The sequence below is a fragment of the Xiphophorus maculatus genome, chromosome 6, assembly GCF_002775205.1.
Source record: "Xiphophorus maculatus strain JP 163 A chromosome 6, X_maculatus-5.0-male, whole genome shotgun sequence".
Classification (NCBI taxonomy): domain Eukaryota; kingdom Metazoa; phylum Chordata; class Actinopteri; order Cyprinodontiformes; family Poeciliidae; genus Xiphophorus; species Xiphophorus maculatus.
The window spans coordinates 5,549,072-5,569,291 of NC_036448.1; the positions used below are offsets into that span (position 1 = coordinate 5,549,072).

General features: G+C 40.5%; 2 protein-coding genes across 2 annotated transcripts in view; one reads left to right on the forward strand and one right to left on the reverse strand.

Annotated features, from left to right (window-relative positions):
* Window positions 1-6,456, reverse strand: part of rgs11 (regulator of G protein signaling 11) — a 10,202-nt gene extending 3,746 nt beyond the window's left edge. The window contains exons 1-12 of the mRNA XM_023334742.1: window positions 6,343-6,456; window positions 6,004-6,100; window positions 5,797-5,847; window positions 4,714-4,820; window positions 4,416-4,467; window positions 4,242-4,300; window positions 4,025-4,101; window positions 3,864-3,945; window positions 1,602-1,670; window positions 1,353-1,376; window positions 1,215-1,276; window positions 858-971 (exon numbers count right to left, since the gene is read on the reverse strand). Of these exons, the coding sequence (XP_023190510.1) occupies window positions 858-971; window positions 1,215-1,276; window positions 1,353-1,376; window positions 1,602-1,670; window positions 3,864-3,945; window positions 4,025-4,101; window positions 4,242-4,300; window positions 4,416-4,467; window positions 4,714-4,820; window positions 5,797-5,847; window positions 6,004-6,100; window positions 6,343-6,405 (857 nt within the window). The 5' untranslated portion in view covers window positions 6,406-6,456. The remainder of the gene's footprint in view (window positions 1-857; window positions 972-1,214; window positions 1,277-1,352; window positions 1,377-1,601; window positions 1,671-3,863; window positions 3,946-4,024; window positions 4,102-4,241; window positions 4,301-4,415; window positions 4,468-4,713; window positions 4,821-5,796; window positions 5,848-6,003; window positions 6,101-6,342) is intronic.
* Window positions 6,457-7,295: 839 nt separating this feature from the next.
* c6h7orf26 (chromosome 6 C7orf26 homolog) lies at window positions 7,296-13,842 on the forward strand. The gene is made up of 8 exons (XM_005814705.2): window positions 7,296-7,408; window positions 8,841-9,041; window positions 9,135-9,356; window positions 9,804-9,969; window positions 10,059-10,333; window positions 11,620-11,857; window positions 12,815-12,854; window positions 13,488-13,842. The coding sequence occupies exons 2-8, from the start codon at window positions 8,847-8,849 to the stop codon at window positions 13,711-13,713; spliced, it is 1,362 nt and encodes a 453-aa protein (XP_005814762.1). The 5' UTR covers window positions 7,296-7,408; window positions 8,841-8,846; the 3' UTR covers window positions 13,714-13,842.
* Window positions 13,843-20,220: the final 6,378 nt, after the last annotated feature.

Below are 20,220 nucleotides of genomic sequence, written 5' to 3' on the forward strand. Positions count from 1 at the left end.
TGTCAGTTAATTTAGGTGGACAACACTGATTAATGTCTCGATAGAAAGTAACTGATTCATACATTGACATGAATCAGTTGTTTGGTTAATCATCCTTCGTAGTCGCATCAAAAGTTGGTTAGTTAGTAAAGACGGACAACACAATTGTCCAAACATTCATCCCTTTCTATGATCACTCTCTGTGGTTGCCTGCATCAATATTGGTTATTTAGTCCGTCGGTTGGTTAGTACACTGAATAATTTCTACACACTGGTCATTCTTTGTCATTGTTGTCGTTGTATCAACACCAGTTGGTTAGAAATCTTAAAATTCACAAAAAAAGTTTGTGCAATCAATCAAAGTTGAACTTATTTCAGGTTTTATTAGGTATATATACAGTATATATACCTACTAAAAATAAAAATGGAGAATTATAAATTCAATCCTCCTCCAAACAGAGGCTATATCTGACAGAACCCGCTTGTGATTCTATTTATATATATATATGAGTTTCTCTGACAATGTTTTGGAGAAATCCAGCCCACTGAGAAATCTGTGATGGAAACTAAAGATTGGAGTGACTGCATGGAAACCTTCCAACCCTTTGGAGGAGGAGGAGCAGGAGAGGTATGACAATCCCACAGGAGACGTGCTGAAAGGCTCATTAATTATAGGACCAACCGGACGGTTGTGGTGACATGAAGAACCGAATAATTTTAGATTCTTTTGTTCTGTAACTACCTTAACCGTCACAAACTTAAAAAAAAGAAAAAATCACTTATCAGTCATTTATCCCTTGTTTATCTAGCTTAAATAATGCCACGCATGTTCCAGTAAAAGCGGTGAACTCCACCAGTACGACCACGTCTCGTCTTACATTTCTGAGTTCATCGTCCAGTATGCAATGTCATCAGAGATCCAGGGGTTACTGGGAAGGCAGCCTTGCATTATGGGATCGTGGCTCTGGTACTGCTCGCTGTACTTGACAAAGCTGCACAGATGCAAAGGCACGCCACACACACAAAAACACACGCACGCACACACACAGATTTGTTGTATTAGTGCAGCAGAACGCAGCAGTTAATGGCCGCTAATTCCAACTTGCCCCAGGAAGGCTCCATTAGCTGCTCTTATGGGGGGAGCAGTCAGCTTAGTGCATTAGATCTTGTGCACATAAGATCTAATGGACACGTGAGGACGTGCGCGCGCAGACCTTCATCGAACCGACACGTACCCTTCGAGGCAGACGGAGGACTTTACTCGGTTTCTTCCGAGGGCTCGCCTGGACGTTTCAATCTGTTGAGGACGAAGACAGATGTGGTAAACGCAGACACGGACAGACACGTCTGAGCTGCGGCGACGCGTTGTTTACCTCGCTTTTGTAGTAGTCGGTGTTCTAGTTCTGGAAGACAGTAAGACGGCATCGTCAACTTAAGGCTGCGCACTGACTTGATTTGCAGGTAGATGTAACGGCTGCCAACGAATCGAGCACTTACTTTGACGTAACCCAAGCAGCAATAAAAACAAAACAACAAAACAGAGGAAAGCGGCGACAGAGTTAGAGAGAGGGCATGCTAATTCAATAAACTGATTGAAATGGGGGAGAAGATGAGGGTCCGACCAGAGGGACTTGTGTGCTGAAGTTGTTTGGTCGCTCCAGACCCCAGTCCATCACGTTCTGCACCCCGGGCTAAGAAAAATAATAACAAAAAACATTATAGATACAGAATAAAACTTTTGTAACGAACATGTTGGGGTTTTTTTTTGTTGCTTTTCCTTGTACATATTTGCTGAAACTGTCGTGACACTACGGTATGAGAAAGATAATCTGTGAAACGATCGATCTCCTCCACTCTCCTCTTCCTTCAGCCGCTACTGCAGTCTGAAGAAATGCACCGACCAAAAACAACCAATCAGAGCCGGGAGGCGGGTCTTAGCGCTGTCAGTCACGCTCGTGTACTGCGCTCAGCGTGCTAATGGTGGAGAAGCATAATTGCCATTACAGGAAAAAATGTTTATCTGCTGCCATGCTAATTAGTCATAGCATTCACAACAGGCTATGCTAGCTGCAGCATAGCTTGTGTCCCCCCCCACACACATTACGTATGATGCCATACAGTTCCAACAAATACGTAAAAAAATATTTCTATAAAACTTACATAATGCGGTTTTAAATGTGTACAATTAGAGATATAAAGCATTTTGGGTCTGCTGTGTATTTTGTACAGATATGTGTCACACTGATAGGACAAGTTTGAACCTTGCTGTTGTTTTCCACCGACTCTTCCTTCGATTCCAAAGTTGTTGTTTTTTCTCTTCCCTGAGTCCTCTTCCTTAATTCATAAGGTCTACCAACATGGAGTCCCCATGCAAACCCTGCTACACCTCACCGCTCTCTCCACCGCGTCGTTCCTCCACTTTTCTTTTAAACCTCTCCTCCTCCTCTGGATGTGTTTGTGTGAGGATAAAGGGAGGTTTGTGCGCTGAAGAAGTGAGCTGGAGATTTTCTGATTTCTTTCCACCCCGCAACGCCGTCTGTGCTTTTGTCAGCTCTGGCTTTTAACAGACTGTCTGAATATTGCATGCGGCGAGGCGCACGCGGGGAACTGTGGATGAGCATTAGAGGGACCTCTGATTGTACGGTGGTTGGCAGTTTTTTAATAGTGTTGTAGCTAAAAAAAATTTTAAAAAGTAGTAAATCAGATAGTTACTGCAGAACAATTGGATTTTAAAAACACAAATCATAAACTTGTATAAAATTTGGTTCACATGATGCAGGCACAAAGTACAAAATTGGAACTAGAGAAACCGTATCTTTTTTAACATCCACAGTAACGATTAGGGCTGCATCTAACTATTATTTTAGTAATCAGTTATTCTGACAATTAGTCAGATTGAAAAATTGGCACATTCTTCATATTTTTCCTTTAATCACTCAAGTCTTTTTATACAATATTAGAGGTCTAGTAAAGGATCCAAATGAACAAATAATCTCATCCCTTTCTTAAATAAGAAAAATAAACATTTTGTTGCCTAAAATGCAGTATCATAGCATTACTTTAGTAAATCTGGACTGGGTGAAACTAAAACTATGCCATTTAAGAAGTTTTGACTAAAGCATATTTACCAATGTGTAATGATATAGCATAGTAGCTACAATAAAGTGTATCGTAGTCATCACATGGTAGTTTTGACTAGCCTAGGATAGCATAGCATCAAATAATATAGTGTTTGACTCTAGCCTAGCTTAACATAGTTTACATAGCATAACATGGCACATCGTGGTATAATATAGCATAGTGTGTTATATCATTGGACAGCATAGCATGGTATAATATAGTATTGTATAGCATAGCATAGTGTAATATAGTATGGCAAAATACAGGATAATATAGCATATGATAGCTTGATGTAATATAGAATAGCATATCATGGGGTAATATGTGACATAGTGTGACATAGCACAGAAAGTAAAGGGCTCTGCAGCCTGTAACGGAGCTAATTTGAGCACATTTTCAATGCCTTTAAATATCTACACAGATATTTCTACAGCAAAAGTAATAGCACAAACAATCCATTAGGCTACAAATCACACACTTGCCCAATTTTATTCCCACAAGTACGGAATGCTCCATTCCAAAAACCTCTCTGTCTCTGTCTGTAAAGTGCAATTATTTTTTTCTTTGTTCCCAAAACCTAAATACAAAAGTCAACTCTTGTCTCTGTCTTCCTAAATCAGTCAAGCGTCGCAGGGCAGGTTTGTCTGAAACTTCATGGGTTAATCATCACGTCTTTTTCTAAAGGGTGCTTATAGCTTTTGCTGCTTTCGACGAATTTTGTTGGTACAGAATAGAAGGGAGTGTTGGTGTAATGGTGAGACTACCGGCGGTCTGTTGATGAGCCAGTACGCCTGCTCCTGACATTCTAGAACAATTCGGTCGGCCTTCCTCCTCTGTTTGGAGGCCCTGTAAGCGGAAATCACAGCGGAAGTTGGTATGCATGTTTAATGGCGAGAGGGAGCGGCGCGGCTGCGTGTAAGGGTACCTCAGTTGCTCTCTGGCTTGCATCACCACAAAGTCCCAGGTGTGGTTGATCCGCTTGTGCAGCAGACTGTACCTCTCCTAAAGAGGCGCGGGGTGGAGGTGGGGGGGGGGGGGAAACGGACGGAAGAGAAGTGGTGACACAAGCAAACTCATTCCTACATAATTCATCGCACACACTCATTCTCTGCTTCCAGGATACACACGCACACGGTCCCTACCTTTTCATATTCCATCAGTTCTCCCTGTTTTCTGATGTTCTTTTTAGCCATGTAGATCGCTGTGGACGTAAAAGCGAAGGAAAATATAATAGAGAGAAGATTAGTGCCAATTCTTTCTTTATCTACATTTTTGCAGATCTGCGCCCTCCTCCTGTAATATCTTTATTTTCCTACCGTAGTCCAGCTCTGAGGCGGGCCAGCGGGTACTTGTCCAGAAATAAGGAGTCTGGGAAAACACACAAGATTTTATTTTTTTAAACTGATATCGTTCTTCACATGGGCAATAAAAGAAGAGAAACAGACACCGACAGAGGGAAGAGGGATTAATTTAGGAACTTGACTGATGGAGAGAGAGTGAAAAACAGAGATAAGACACTACTAGAGTTAAAGTGGCAGTTTAGCTAAAGTTAGGCTTACGGAAGACATTTTTATTTTCTTGCTGTTGACACAAACATGCAGTTGACGGTCTGACCTGGAAGCGGTAGGGCGACTCGTCGGGTCGTAACACCAGGCAGCGAGGCTCTCTGAGAGGGTAGATGTATCCGTATTTGACCAGCATCTCGCCAAGATGCAGCGCCTCTGATAAACGAGGAAGAAGAAGAAGACGAGACTATGCATTAGAAAGTGTGCAGTGTCATATTAAGAAAACATATTCCTGAGTTTTGGCAGTTTTTTACAAAAAGTGGCGCCTTTTCATAGGAGTTTCCAGACCGGGCTGGTAAAAAGTTTAGGGGGTGCAGCTAAAAATTTTATTTTATTTTTTTACAAAATGTATGTATTTATTTTTATTTATTCAATCCAATGACTGTTTTAAAAAAAAAAAAAAGCTAAATTTTGGTTTACTTTTTTAGGTATTTGTTTTAATCTCTTTTATATATTTGAATTTTTAAAAATGATCTTTTAACCATGCTAATTTGAGATCTCAAATTATAAGAGGCATTATAAATAAAATGTATTATTATTTTTGTTATTATTCCAGAGGGAACCATGGCCTCCACTGGCCCCCCACTTTGGGACACCACTGCCCACTGAGAGGATTCCTTCCCACGTTTCTTTGTGTCGTCAACTGTAAGCTAGCTGTGCACGTCTAGCACCTGACATTTTTAACTCAGTCAGATTGGATGGAGAGCATCTGTTATAATCAAGTATTAAGTCCCGCCAAACGTTTTAGATCTGGACTTCGACTAGACCATATAAATCATTCAGTTGCCATCCCAGCAGTATATTTAGGCTCACTTTCCTACTGGACGCAAACCTCCCCCCCCCCCAATCTTGAAATTAGTTCAGGCATGGTAATATCCCCTGAGGACCTCCGCCGCGAGAGAACACTAATCAAACGCACATCATCAAGCGACTTAATCAAATTCCGGCCCAGCGGGGCTCACTCTATTCCTGTTTACTGGAAACAGCCACCCCTGGATCCTGGATCACACACACACACACCCAAAACACATCTACCTCGTCTCATCTTGAGAGTAAACACCATATCCTGGCAACTCTCCTACGACACACAACAAGCTATGGTCACACACCTTTTATCACCCAGAGCACTCACCCTCCTCGCAGATGTGGTATTTCTGAATCAGCCAGGTAATTATATCGTGGCCTGTAAAATGAAAACCATAAAAAGAGAGGAAAATGTAATTTAAAAAGTACAAAAGTATTCTGACATTCTGGAAGTGTTGAAATCCCTTTTTTGTTGTTGTTGTCATATTTTGGTTGGTAGCAGACGATAAAAGTGTGTTGTCACAAGTACACGCACCTGTCATGGCGTGTGGGATGACAGTGATGAGGAGTCTCTGATTTCTCATCTTCATTCCCATGTCAGGGTCCTGCATGGCCACGAGCACTTTCTCCATCTGTCGAATGGGGACACACGCGCATAAAACACAGAAAAGACTAACGCGCTCATCAATAAGTTAGAAGTTCAGAAACAAAACACAACCACGCTCAATCATGTTTTGATATATTCATTTTCTATTGTGAGGCACAATATATGTAGGGGTTATCTCGGTTCGCTCCTGTTGTACAGTGGAATATTTTATCTATAAATATATATATACATAAAAAAAAAACAGCTAGCGGATTTGAAAGGCGTTACCTTCCGAAAGCATGACATTTGTTCCGGCTGCAGACCTCCTTTAGCCAGGGTATTAATTGTCATCTTGCGGGATACTAGAGATCACCCGGCGGGACGGCGAGGTGCAAAACACCAAAGTGCTGTCGGGAGCGCGCGGCGGCGACAGTGCAACCTTTAGGCGCGTTTCCGTGAACACCGTGGGCGCGCTCGTGTATATATAATGAAAAACCAAAGATATGAGCTGAGTGAAGCAAGATAGAGCTGTTGAATCGTGTGCATTTTCTGTTATTTAGTGCAATAAAAACGTTTGTTTTTTTGTTTTGTTGTATTTTTTGTGTAGCACACAATAAAGCAATTGACCATGTTAAAAGTTTATTTTGGGTAAAAAAAACCCCAAAAAACTACAGCTATTACTTACTCCGTGTTTTTCCTATTTAAACGAATAAGCTAGTCACATCTACTACGGAAAAGGATTAGGGCCACGGAAGAAAAAAAAAAAAGAGTTCTGACGTTAAAGTCAGAACTCTATTTTTTTCCCCCGGTGGCCCTAATCCTCTTCCGTACACGTCTGATTTATTTTTCGATTATTTTTTTATTATTTTGATTTTATTTTGATAAAATGTTTAAAGTTTGCTTATAAATAAAATGCATGTTGTGCAGGATAATTTAGAAGTCAAATTGGTGCAATTCTGCTTTAAATACATTTGAAAGGCTCTTAAAAATTCAGCTTAAAGTTATTGTGGAAAATAAGCAAGGATTTTATTTCTTTGTTTTGTGTAGTTTTTCATTTTATATTTTAACGCTAACAATATTTTAATGTATTTTATGTTTATTTATAATTATTAAATAACTAATGCTATTTTTTGCAATATATTACATATTTTCAATATATAATCAATATATTTTAATATTATTATAATACTTCATATTTTCTCTGACAATACTGGTGATTTTTATACCAAGCAGGCTTCCGTAGGAGGAGGAAGCGGTTCATTCTCTCCATTAGTGAGATCTATTTTTATTTTATTTTTCTATTTAGTTTGACCCCATTCGGCATTTTTCTGCTGAATTTAGAGTCTTCGAAAAGGTAAAAGTTTGCAACGTGTCTGTTTGTCTTCTAGGAAAAGCTAACGTGTGTGAGTTTTGGTCGCTAAGCTGAAAAGTAGCCGCTAGTTGTTGCCTTGCTAACAGTAGGCACAGCAGAATGGACAGAGACCGAGTCAAGGATGAGCTGCGAAAATCCGGAAAATCCTGACTCTGTGGACTTTCAGTGGGCATTGGTCACTCTAAAACCCGACATTAAAATGAATACTTTGTTTTCATCTATTTAGTTTGCAATTTTTGCGTCATTTATCAATTTCTTTACAGGAAAAAAAAAAAAAAGCCTATCGCATTGTTGTATTACTACTCTGTGTTGCTGCTTTTACTTTTGACTGACTTAGCAAAGTGAGCTTTGCATTATCATTGCGGCCCGTGCAGAAATTCAATCTAACAAGGTATATTTAACTCCTAACAGTCCGCACGTGGACAGGATCTAATGGTTGTTATGGAGACTTGTTGACCCCAAGTGAGGCAGTGTTTCTACCTTCCTCATCATTCTGCTCACTTATATTGCGGGAGGTTGACTGTCATCCAGCCTGGTTCTCCATAGCCAAAATAAATTAGCCTTTGATTTACACCATATTTGACTTGCATCATATTTATACCACAAGGAACCAGGAAATCATTATTTAATAATTTCTTTAGCTCCCAAAAATGAGTTCAATCATATGTCCATTCTGTGCGACATTTATATAAACAGTAAGTCTAATCATGCTTTTCATATGACCTTGAACAAAAGAACGTGTTATCAAGTTTCTGTTTAATTTGCATTTGATTTTATCTGTAGGTACTTTATGAATGTACAGTTGTTTAAAATTGCTTTTACTCCACATTATGTACACCATTGAATTTTATGTTCTGTGATGTATATTTTGTTACTGCGCTGCTGTTAACAAGTGCATCTCCCCGCTGTGGGATTAATAAAAGACTACTCTATTGTTTTAAAACTCATAATTTTACATGAAAACAGTAAAAAAAAATTTAAAAAATCCAGAATTTTGAGTTTAATAACAAATATGTTTAATATTGCCTTAAGCATATTATACATTACTTTATTGCATTTATTTGATTTTAATATAAAGAAATATAAGTGGGTATAAAAGGCACTTTAATCTAACAAACGACCCTCATTGGAACACAAATAATTTATCTAAACTTTAGATAAATTATTAGATTTATACTTTATACAGTATAGTCACTTTAGTGACTAAAGTGACTATACAGTGAATCTACAGTCACTTTAGAATCTAAAGTGACTGTAGATTCACTTCTCCAGTGTGAGGTTGTCCTCCTACAATAGAGGAAATTGACTTTAAAGCTGTTGACGCGTCGTTCCTTAGGGGGCTAACAGTTTATTTTCCACATCTGTACGGTAAAGACATCCAGACATTAAACATGTGTGTGTGTTCCCCTGTCAGGTTGCGATGGGTGACATCCGTCAGTCATTGCTGCCTCGGGACGTGCTAAGCGCCGCCAAGGAGCTGCTCTACCACTTGGATATCTACATCTGCAACATGGTGCAGTCGGGCAGGCAGCCCCCTCAGGTCGACTCCAAAACCCTGGATCTGATCGAGGAGTTCATCCTGCACACGCCCAAGGACAGAAACACACCAGTCAGAGTAAGCCCTTCCCCCAAAAAGTCCCTTAGAGTAAATACTCAACAGCATCAAAATGTAAACACCAATTATTATTATTATTTTTTTCTCCAACAGAGGATGAGTGCTCTGCAGGAGCTGCAGCTCCTGGAGATCATGTGCAGCTGTTTCCAGGAACAGAGTCGGGACACGGTGCGCCAGCTCATGTTCTCCGCCCTCTTCAATCTCCAAGGAAACCAGGCGGATGAGAGTCGGATGGCGCTGCTGAGCAAACTGGTCTCCATGGCAGTCGCTGTGGGCAGGGTTCCCATTCTGGAATGTGCTGCCACCTGGCTACAGGTGAGGAGTCCATGTAGGGCTGGAACGATTATCGGATTGATCGTGATGAACCTAGAGGAGATTTGGGTAGAACAGATTTAATTACTTATTATCTTAAATGCAAAATGTATATGTTTTTTTGTACAGCATTGCCTTAATTACTGCTCTCAGTATGTTCTTTCAGCAAATTGCCTGTGTTGAGCCTGTAAATGCTAACGATTAATCGATTAGTAAAATAGTTGACGATTATTTCAACAAGCGATTAATCAGATTGATTGTTTCAGCGGTATTGTGAAGAAGGAAAATAATTTACGGTGTTGAGTATTTTTACAAATAAAAATCAGAGTAGAGTGGTATGCTTTTATTTCTGGCCCCCTCTAATCTGTTGCCCCTGAATAAAACTCTAAGCCTCTGTCATGTGGAGTGTGGAAGTGTTGATGCTCTGCCTGCCTGTGGTTGTGCCTACAGAGGACCCATTGTTTGTACTGCGTCCGCCTGGCGCAGGTACTGGTGGACGACTACTGCAGCATGGTACCGGGATCTGGGCCCACCCTGCACAACATCCACAGCGCCAGCCCACGCTTCTGCTGCCAGTTCATCGCAGCCGTCACCACTCTGTACGACCTCACCTCAGGTATGTCCGGATCACGCAGAAATCCTCAGCGTTGGAGCGGAACACCTAGCAACCTCAACAACACGTCTTGTTTTTTAAACATTTTCCAGAGGAGCTCACGCCTCCGATGGAGCTTCTCCAGATGATCGTGTCGTGGATCCAAGACGACCCCCGGCTGGTCCTGATCACCTTCCTCAACTCGCCCCTGTCCGGCAGCCAGCCAATCAGCTCTCTGGACGTGACGCCGCTCGGCGGGTTGATCCGCTGGTGCATCAAAGCGCCGCTGGCCTACAGGCGGAACAAGAAGCAGGCGAACGACGGGAGCTCTGACGGCGAGCTGGACGCGGCGCGCCTCTTCTCTGCTCTACATCTAAGTGTTCTTCAGGTGTGTGTGCGTTTGTTTGTAATACCTTGTGTGGACCATTTTGCTGACACATACTACACTGCTTTTGGGTCAGGTGTTAGATTTAGGACTAAAGTGTGAATTGAGTTTTGGTTAGGGTTAGGTATGCAATGGTTTGCTATAGGGTAAGGGTAAGGTTTAGGCTGTAGAAATGAATGGAAGTCAATGGAAAGTCTCCACAAAGATAACTATGCGTGTGTGTTTGTGTGCTAGTTAAACATTAAAGATATGTTGCGATGTTATGTCACACGCGCAAGGTCCCACCTGCCAGCTCCCTGCAGTAAGGCAACAAAACCGCTAGCTGCCAATAACTACCACTGGTTTTAGCTGTCAAGTTATCAACACAACATGCTAAATCTTAAATGTCAACACTACGACAGCCGGGTAACAAAGTCCAAGGGTATCACATGTCACAGGTCAGTGAAAAGTTAAAATAACATAAAAAAATAGCAAAGGAGAGGGAAGTAAGTCAGCTATGCTAGCTTGACTTTGACAACCTTACGATGTAGATGTGCTGCAGAATTTGGAGTGTCTCGGTTGAGTTAAAATAAAAAGGCGATCCACACAACAACTCTGACAGACTGTCAGTAGAGCAGGTGTTTCAATTAGATAATCAACCACCGGCGTGTTCAGAGTTCAGACGATTGTTTTTTAATAATTGTAAAGTAAACATTAAACCTGAAGACATAAAACTGTAACGGACTGAATGTTCTGTTCTTTGTGTGGGAAATGTTTGCGTGTTTTATGGTGTTAGATCAGGGGTGGGCAACTCCAGGCCTCGAGGGCCGGTCTCCTGCAAATTTTAGATGTGTCTCTACTTCAACACACCTGAGTCAAATAATGAGGTCATTAGCAGGACTCTGGAGAACTTGACTGCACTTAGGAGGTGATTCAGCTGTTGGATTCAAGTGTGTTGGATCAGGGAGACATCTAAGAGTTGCAGGACACCGGCCCTCGAGGACCAGGATTGCCCACCCCTGTGTTAGATCCTGACATGCTCGTGGAGCTGTTGTCAGTCGGTTGCTACGGTAATGAATCTTTGTGTAGTGTAGCCAATAGGGGTGGTTTTGAGTTGTTCTTCAATGGTTTTTTTGTGTTATTTTTCCCTTTGCACTACTGCGGCAGCGCGGGTATGGATTTCATGTAGAAGAATCATCTTTTTGCCCTTTAGAGTTGTGCACGTCCGAAATTTCTGCATCTACACATTCAGTCCAAACAGTGACGACGACCAAACAGTTTTTTTTCTCTCCGCCTTCTCCCTAATGCAGGTGTTCATGCTTTTACCCAACATACTCAACGAGAAGGGGCTCTTCGGTCGCCTAGCGCTGCTTCAGATGGAGTCGGTGGCCGCCCTGACCTCCGATCTCTCTCGCCTCCTGGACCAGGCCGACAAACACACACACGCAGCCACCAGCGACACACACGCTGCGCCTCAGCTGGCCCTGGACCGGCTGGCCCAGGCTCTCCAGGTGGCGATGGCCAGCGGAGCGCTGCTCTGCTCCAGAGGTACGAGTGAGCGAGGAGGAAATGGAGACTGGGGAAGCCATTACAGTTTTAGGTCAAACCAATTGATAATCGTAATGTTTTGTACCTAAAGTTTCTACTTTAGGTACAACTGAACCAGCAACTTTTCTTTAGGGGAAAGACTAAGAAAATAAAGAAGGTAAAATTACGAGAATAAACTTATACTAAAATAAAGTCATAATTTTAAGAGAATAAAGTCGTACAGCTTACTAAGAATAAATTCTTATTATGACTTTATTGTCGTAATATTGACTATTTTCAAAATATGACTTTGTTCTCATATTGTTGTGACTTTATTATCATAATATTTCATTTTATTCTCAATATTATGACCTTATTCTCATATTATGACTTTATGCTTGTATTGCTATGGCATTATTTTCATATTATAATTTTATTCTGGTAATACTACCAGATAATTCTCATATTATTTCAAATGTATTCTTGTCATTTTATGACTTTGTTTTCATGATATTACGACTTTATTCAATTCTTTGACTTTATTGTTTTAATATTGTGACTTTATTCATGTTTGAGTTTATTTTCATAATTTTATTTTTATTATTTTTTCCTAACATGGCCCTAATACTGTGTTGTACTTTTCTAACTAGGGTTCAAACCAGCCCAAAGAAGTATTATTGAAGTACACCATACTTTAGTAGTATGGTGTATAAACGCAGGGTCCAACAATTAAAGAAAACTTTCTCGCCGTAAAATGAAGTCCATAATCTGACAAAAAATGTTAAAGTGGAGACTATATTGAGGTGACCCAGACAGCGGTCAGAACCAATGCAATACATTTTTTAAGAGTTTCTTTTTTTTGGTACACAGAATTCAAGTTTGGGTCTTTGAATTAAATCTTTTTGTTTATCTGGAGCGTCTTTGGTGTTTACATCAAATGATAGTAAGTGCTAAAGAGACGCATTTTTGTCTTCACAGAGGACCTGAGAGCCATCTGTTCACGGCTCCCTCACAACAAGTAAGACATTTTGTCTCTGTTTTTTTTAATGCATAATTAGATTTAGATCTTGGTTTGAACTAGGCCATTTGAAGGCTTTCATATGCTTTGATGGTAGCTCTGACTCTGTTTTGTTGTCCTGCTGCGAGGTGAATCTCCGACCCAGTTTCAAGTTCTTAGTTGTGTTTTTTTTTTTTTAGGTAATGTTGTTTCTTATGGAGGACCAAAACTGACATAATAAGAAATATATATTTAGTTTTATCTTGTCCTTACACATACGTTTCCATCAAGAAATATAGATATATATTGTTTTTCCTTGTCCTTATTTGAAATATTGAATATGACTGGAAATTTTAGTAGAGGGTAAGTAGCTGGTAAGATTTTTTGAAGATTAGCTCTTGTCCAGAAAACGGCAATCAGTGCACCCCTATTAATATACTCTTGCTAGCTGGCTAGGCAGTTAGCTTTTTTGTGTCCATCATGGGTCAGAGGAAATTTATCGCCAGTTGGCTGGACGAAGTTTCTACATTTCTGCGGAGATGCAAGTCGTACTTCATAATGGTCTTAAATATGATTTGGTTACCTCTAATCTTAAAATCTGCTTGAACCAAGACGTGTCCGTTTTTTTCCCCCCTCCGTCTTTCCCCTCTCCAGTCTGCTCCAGTTGGTGCTGTCCGGCCCGGTGATGTACTACAACAACATCCACACCCCTCCGCTGGCCTACAGCCCCCACGCCGCTCACTCTCCCATCCCCGCTCACCCCACTCTGCCGCCTCACACACCCCACACGCCTTTGGCCGCCCACCCGGCCCCTCACGCCCAGTACCCCGCTCAGCCCTTCATGACGGGGATGCCGTTCCCCTTCCGACCCGGCCACTAAAAAAACCCAAACACAGACTGCCGCCCCGTGACTGCAGATATGACGAGTGTTTGAAGGAATGTTTGAATTTATGAGCGCTTGTGAATGTTTTACAGTGTATCCGCATTGAATAAATATTTTTTTACTTTACATGCGGTGTAGTTCTTGACGTCTACCACTTGTGGTCGCTGTTGCAGCTCCAAACGCACATGGTCAAAGAAATGAGGCTTAAATTTCTAATCTTTACAAATTAGAAAAACCAACGTGGCTTTTAATTACTCTTTCTGTTCGGGATTTCTAAAGCCGCACAGCATTAAAACATTTGCCAAAAAAAAAAGTGTTATGTAAACTCAACTGTCGAGAGCGTTCTTGAGAAATTTACTCAGGAAAAGCAAGTGGGGCAATAGAGAGGAAATTCTGTCATGATGTGACTTGTATGGTTTAGAAGATTTACTACACACACTTTACTCACACAGAATGTTAAGGAATATCTGAAGGTGGACTGTTCAGCGCTTTCCCACACTCAGCGGGGTTTCATTGCGTAACTATGAGATGTCACTATCTTCCAGCATGCAGGAGTTGAGCCCTGTTTTCATACAGATAGGATATCACCCAACAGCCTTAACACCCCCCCCCCACACACCTTCACCCTCACTGCTCTCATTTAAGATGAAAATTGCATCATCTCCGCATCGCAGCTGCTTTCCACTTCCTCATTTCAATACAAAACAAAGATTTAGGGGAATTTTGACTTGTTACGGTAGACTAAATCTCACAATTTTCTTTTATCTTCACTTTCTTTAAGTGGCAAAGGAGGAACTGTAAGCATGAAATACTTTAGCCATAATTAGACTCTGCTCTTCCTTTTCACAGGTGGAATGCCGGGGCAATCGTCCAGTAATAATAACTTCTGCGCATCCCAGGTCGTCTGTGCAAACACCGATTCTCTGCGTTTCATCTCGACGAGGTTCCACCTCAAAGCAAACGCAGCTGCGGGTTTGTTGCGATGTCCGCAATGTTGGGGAGATTGGGCCGCCTGCTGGGTTTCCTCCCTGCAGAGCGGGTGGGGCGGCGATAAGAATGTCTTTTTCTTGGAAAGAGATGCGTCGCTGTCGTGACGGTTGAGGTGCCTGATAAAGACGCAGTTCGAGTGAAAAGGCGGGATCATGTGGGGGTGGAGGGGCAGTGGCTTCTGTGGTCGCGATAAAGAGAGGAAAGGTTTCCTCGCTTACAGATTTGGATTGTGTTTCTGTCGTTGTTTGGAAAAAGCTATGAAGAGTAGCCCAATGTGAAAAAGTCTACAATAATTACTTTGCAATGTTTGCAGTAAATTAAGTCTTTTTCATAACTTTTTTTGATTCAGCATCACTGAAGGATTTTCCAGGCTGTTCAACCTTAAATAGTTTGTGCATTGACTAGGCCTCTCAAAACCCTTAATTTTGCTATTACTTAAAGGGGCAGTATAATGTCAAATCAGCATGTTTTGAGCTTTACATCATGTTATAATGTTATTCCCTCATCAAAGATATACCCGCAGTGTTGCCTTGATTCATTCATGCATGTTTGAGAAATCCTTTAATCTCCATGGCAACCACTCAGATGTACAAAACACTTAGGTGAACCTAGCCCCGCCATTAATTGCGAAGCTCCTCCTCGGAGCTGCAGTTTCTGAGCTTCCGCCTCACTCAGCTCCTTCAGACTAGCCAGCAGCAACTGGCAAGCGCCTGGTGGAGCTGCACATCTGCTGAACTCATTACGCTTGCTTCTTCTCAGCACTGGTAAAGATGTTGTTAAAGGGTTAATAGAGGAGCCATGTTGTGACGACTTCCTGAAGGCAGAGTTTCGGAAAGAGCAGGAGTTTTTAAAGAGACAAACGCCCAATTTCAAGGCGTTCAATTAGGAAGTAAAATTTTAACATGTTGCATTTTTATAATAACGGAAGTTAACACTTTACTGTGCTGTAAAATGGCACCTTGTAGCTAGAAACACATTATATTGACTCTTTAAAAATGTTTTTTTTTTTTCCCAAGTTGTATTTTTGAAACACAAATTTTGACCTTATGTGATGCCTTCTGTGCTTTAGATGATTTTTCTGGGTACCTTTCTTACTTCCTGGTTGAGTTTTTCACATACTGTAGGACCAAGTTGGTTTGGAAAGCTTTTTTTCTCTCTTTCTTGAGAAATTAAATTATTTTTTCTAATATATATACTCAAGTTATCTTTGATATTAAAATGTGTTTGAGTCTGAAACAGTTATATGTGACAAAAAAAATCGAATGCGACTCTTTATGGGGCAAATACATTATAAATCTCCATATACGGACCACTTAGGTGACAGTATTTATTTATAAATCTTTTTTATTTATTTTTTTAAAGTTACCCAAATATTCCTTATAAATATTCTTATATAAAACTGCAATATCTGCAGTTTTTCACTGAATGTGGACTTTCTCTATTTCCCAGCAGGAAACCAAAACAAACCTCACCTGTTCTCTTTGCACAAAGAGTAGTTACATGGAACAGAGTTTCCATGGTTTCAGGGGAAATTGTGGTTTATTGTTGGCCCAGCTTAACCTTGCAGGTGTCTGTGTGTGTCTGCCTGCAAACACTGCAGCTGCAGAAAATACCTAACCCACAACCACAAGGCCAAACCCGAAATCAGATTCACTGGCTCCGCCAAGCTAACCTTGCAGCAGATGTATGAACCTTATTCTGAGTAAGACACAATTGAACCATGTCAGTCATTAACTAATGGGCATTTCCACTGAAAGCTCAAGCAGCGATTAAACCGTTTTTTTTTTCTTTAAAGCTGTTTAACCTGTTAATCCACACTTGTTATTATGATCAGATTAGAGAACGCCGTAGGTTGGAACGTATCGACCTCCTTATAGCTACTCAAGATAAGAAAGTATAAAAAAAAACAAAAAACAAACTCAGTTGCAATTGTGCTACATTGAATCCGACAAGTACCGTCTAAAAACACACATATTACTTACATTTATTTACGTTTTTGTCACGTTACAACCACAAATCTGGAATTTTGCTACAGTGTAATCTGATGGAACAACACAAAGGGACGCTGAAGTTTGTCTAAAAAACAAACAGAGACTTGGGACAGCTCCAAGTCGTTCAGCGTCTCTTCCAGCTTTACACATCTAGAGTCTGACATCTTTGAATACCAAATTTTAAGTCTTGCCACAGATTTTCTATTGTATTTTGGTCTGAACTTTAACTAGGCCGTTCTAACATGCATTTCTCTAAACCAGGGATGTCAAACTCATTCTCATTTCGGCCCATATCAAGATCCTGAATGCCCTCAAAGGGCAGAATGTGTTGCTAAAACTACCTATTAACAAAACTCTTAAAATATTACAGCTTTCTCTCCATTAGATGAGTACTTCTAAAAAAATAATAATAATATTTAACATTAAAGTAATTGGGGACTGTACAAATGAAAACTAAATTGATTTGAAGAATAAAATAATACTTCAGAACTGTTATCTTCAAATTATTTTTCGGCCACAGAAATGGCTAAGGCGGGCCGGATTTGGGCCGAGGGCCTCGAGTTTGACACATGATCTAAACTGTTAAATTACAGCTCTGCCTGCCTCTTCCGACTTTACAATAATACACTCACGCATACAGAGTCTGCGCATCCTTAAAGTCTTTAAAACGTCTTAAATTCATGTAGCTAAAATTAAGATCTTTAAATGCCTTAAATTCATTTTAAAAAGTAAGTTGGCCTTCAATACATTAATTGCAGGTCTAAAATTTTGTCTTAATGGGAATATATAATGTATGTATTTTTTAATCTTGCAGGACTTTTCTGTCAGGCAAAAGTTTGAGTCGCACCCAAACATCTTGTGTGACTCCGCTGTGGTCCGGGCTACTGCTAGCTTACTGCTAATACCTTTGCTAGCTAGCTAACATTCTTCCATTTATCAGATTTGAGTGAGTTCAAATTTATCACTAGTTGGCTGGACGAAGTTCGTACGTTTCCAGTAGGCTTTAAATCCCATTCGTTCTTACATTTCAGTTGGCGAGAGCTGCAGAAACATAAAATTCCAACGAAATGTGTTTGAAGTTTGTTCTTGTGACACTTCGAAATGTACATTCCTGGTTTTTCAAGTCACGCTTTGTGGAATTGATTTTGCTAAATTCTAGACACTAACAGGTACCATAGAATTGCACAAAAATCGGTGAGGGACAGCAAAGACCCTGAGCGAAATTCTGTGAAAGAGGTGAACGGAGCCTTGTGCCAGAAGCCCATTAAAATGCTGTTTACATCATTTTAAACTGTGATTGTGAGCATGAGTGGGAATAAAAATAACAATAAGTATTTTGTTTCATATAACGCAGTAGGATTGTAACAGGTAAACCTTCTATGGATGCAAACTCGACTAAAAACCCACCTGTTTAGGATTATATTTGAAACGTAATCAATTACAAATTTATTGATGGAACTTGACTTAATGTCGTGTTCTGATTGTTGATTCTATGTTGCATTGTGTTTCTGTGTTTGTAATGATGTAAAGCACTTTGAAATGCCTTGCTGCTGAAAAGTGCTATACAAATCAAATTTGATTGATTGATTGATTGATTGATTGATTGATTGATTGATTGATTGATTGATTGATTGATTGATTGATTGATTGATAGCGGCAGCCCTCCAAGTAGCAGGATGTAAAAAAAAAAACAGTGCTGGCTTATGTAACAGAACGCAATAATGCTTTCAAAACAGCTTTTTGCTTTTTTCCCCCTAGCAATGTTTTTGCTAAAAACGATGCAGGTGTTACAGACAGTTCCTCTATCTTGACTACAACAGCAACTTGAAAACCAGGTGAAAGAATGCTGCTCTTGAACAGGAAATGAACAGGAACCTGGGAGCGAATTTACTGTCAGGCACCATAATGAAGGCCTGTCCGGTTATTTCCTTTTTTTTACCCGAGACGTTTTCGAATTAAAGAGCACAAGCACTGCGGTCTCTGTGGGACCACCCTCATTAGTTTCCTTTAAAGACGAGAACCCTGCCAAGGTCGCAGCCTGGGAATCCTGAGCTTAACTGTCTTTACCTCAAAGGCGGCTACTGAGTGTTGACACAACACGGTTTTTAGAGGGATTTTGTGGCATTGTGGGAAACACAAGTTCTTCCTTTCTCATAACTCCTCTTGGAACCCGCTTCTTCAAGTCAACTGAGGCTGATTGTGATGAGCTCCTCGTGTTTAGGTGTGCGCTACTTAAAACTGTTCTGATATAATTTGGAATAATCCGTGCGCTGTTGTAGCTTATCTCTTTAGCCATGCTAGCAGTAGATTAGCAGCAAATGCAGCTAACAAGCGGACCCCTTGTACAAATAAAGCATGCTAAACTCTATGTTTGAACCAGCAGCATTCTAACTGAGCTTTCACGAGTCTGAGGAGTAGTACTTAGGTTTTTTAAAACAGTTTCTCTTTAAAGAAGCCGTTTTTGTTTTCAAAGGCCTGTAATCTGATTGACGCCTGCGGTGTAGATTCAACTTGCTCTTCAGTTGAAACTCAAGTTTCAACTATCAGTATAATGCTGGAGGAATGGTCTGTTGGTGAAGAATAAGATTGAATTGCCTGCTCTGTAAACACCCGCTAAAAATTATACCGGAGGAATCCAAGTTGATGGGAGGAAGCCCAAATGGATCACTGAAGGGAGATGAGAGTCAACCAGAATGACGCATAGAAAGGCAATGGCAAGGCTAAAATCATCTATGGATTTTGTAAGACTAAGAACTGTTTAACTGTTAAATGCAAATATGAACTGTTTAAAAAGTCAATGTATGAAGTCGCATCTCTCTGGAAAAAAAATTGCACAATAAAATAATTCATACTGCTTTATACAAAATAGCTGAACTAAACGGTTCTATCAAATAAAACATTTTCTCAAAGGAGGATGTTTTTCTGAAGTGGGGCCAAAACGGAAAAAAAAAAAAAGATGTTGTGTTTTGTAACAATTTCAGAATCTTGCTGCACTTTTTTAGCCTGAAAATACAGAAGTTTTTCAAAAGGTCCAGTTAGAGCCAACTAGCTTGCGGTTTCACTTTTCTGAGAAAACAGTTGCCTCACTCCTTTCAGACAGCAGGAACTTTGTTGCAGCGGTGCGAGTGCCGGCCGCAAAAACAGTGGAAACGTTCGGATCGGTCTGAACGACGTGACCTGACGACAGTGAGACCTGTGATCAAACCGAGGGCCGGGGGGGGGGGGGGGGGAGGAAAAAACTGACTCGGTTACATTTCACTCTGACACTCGTCTCTCCTCCGTGGCAACGTCACATTCTTGACCTTAAACATTCGTGCAACCATATCAACCACTTAGAATAAAATATGTCCTGAACTTTTGGGGTTCTAAATGCTTGACTGTGGGAAAAAAAAAAATGTGAACAGTAAAAAACAGTGAGTGTAACTTTACGTCTTCTAAAAGAAAAAAAAGTTAGATTCTTCACACCTTCACTGTATTTGTACTCCTAAAATGTGAGGAAGTTCCCCAAAACTTCCTCACATTT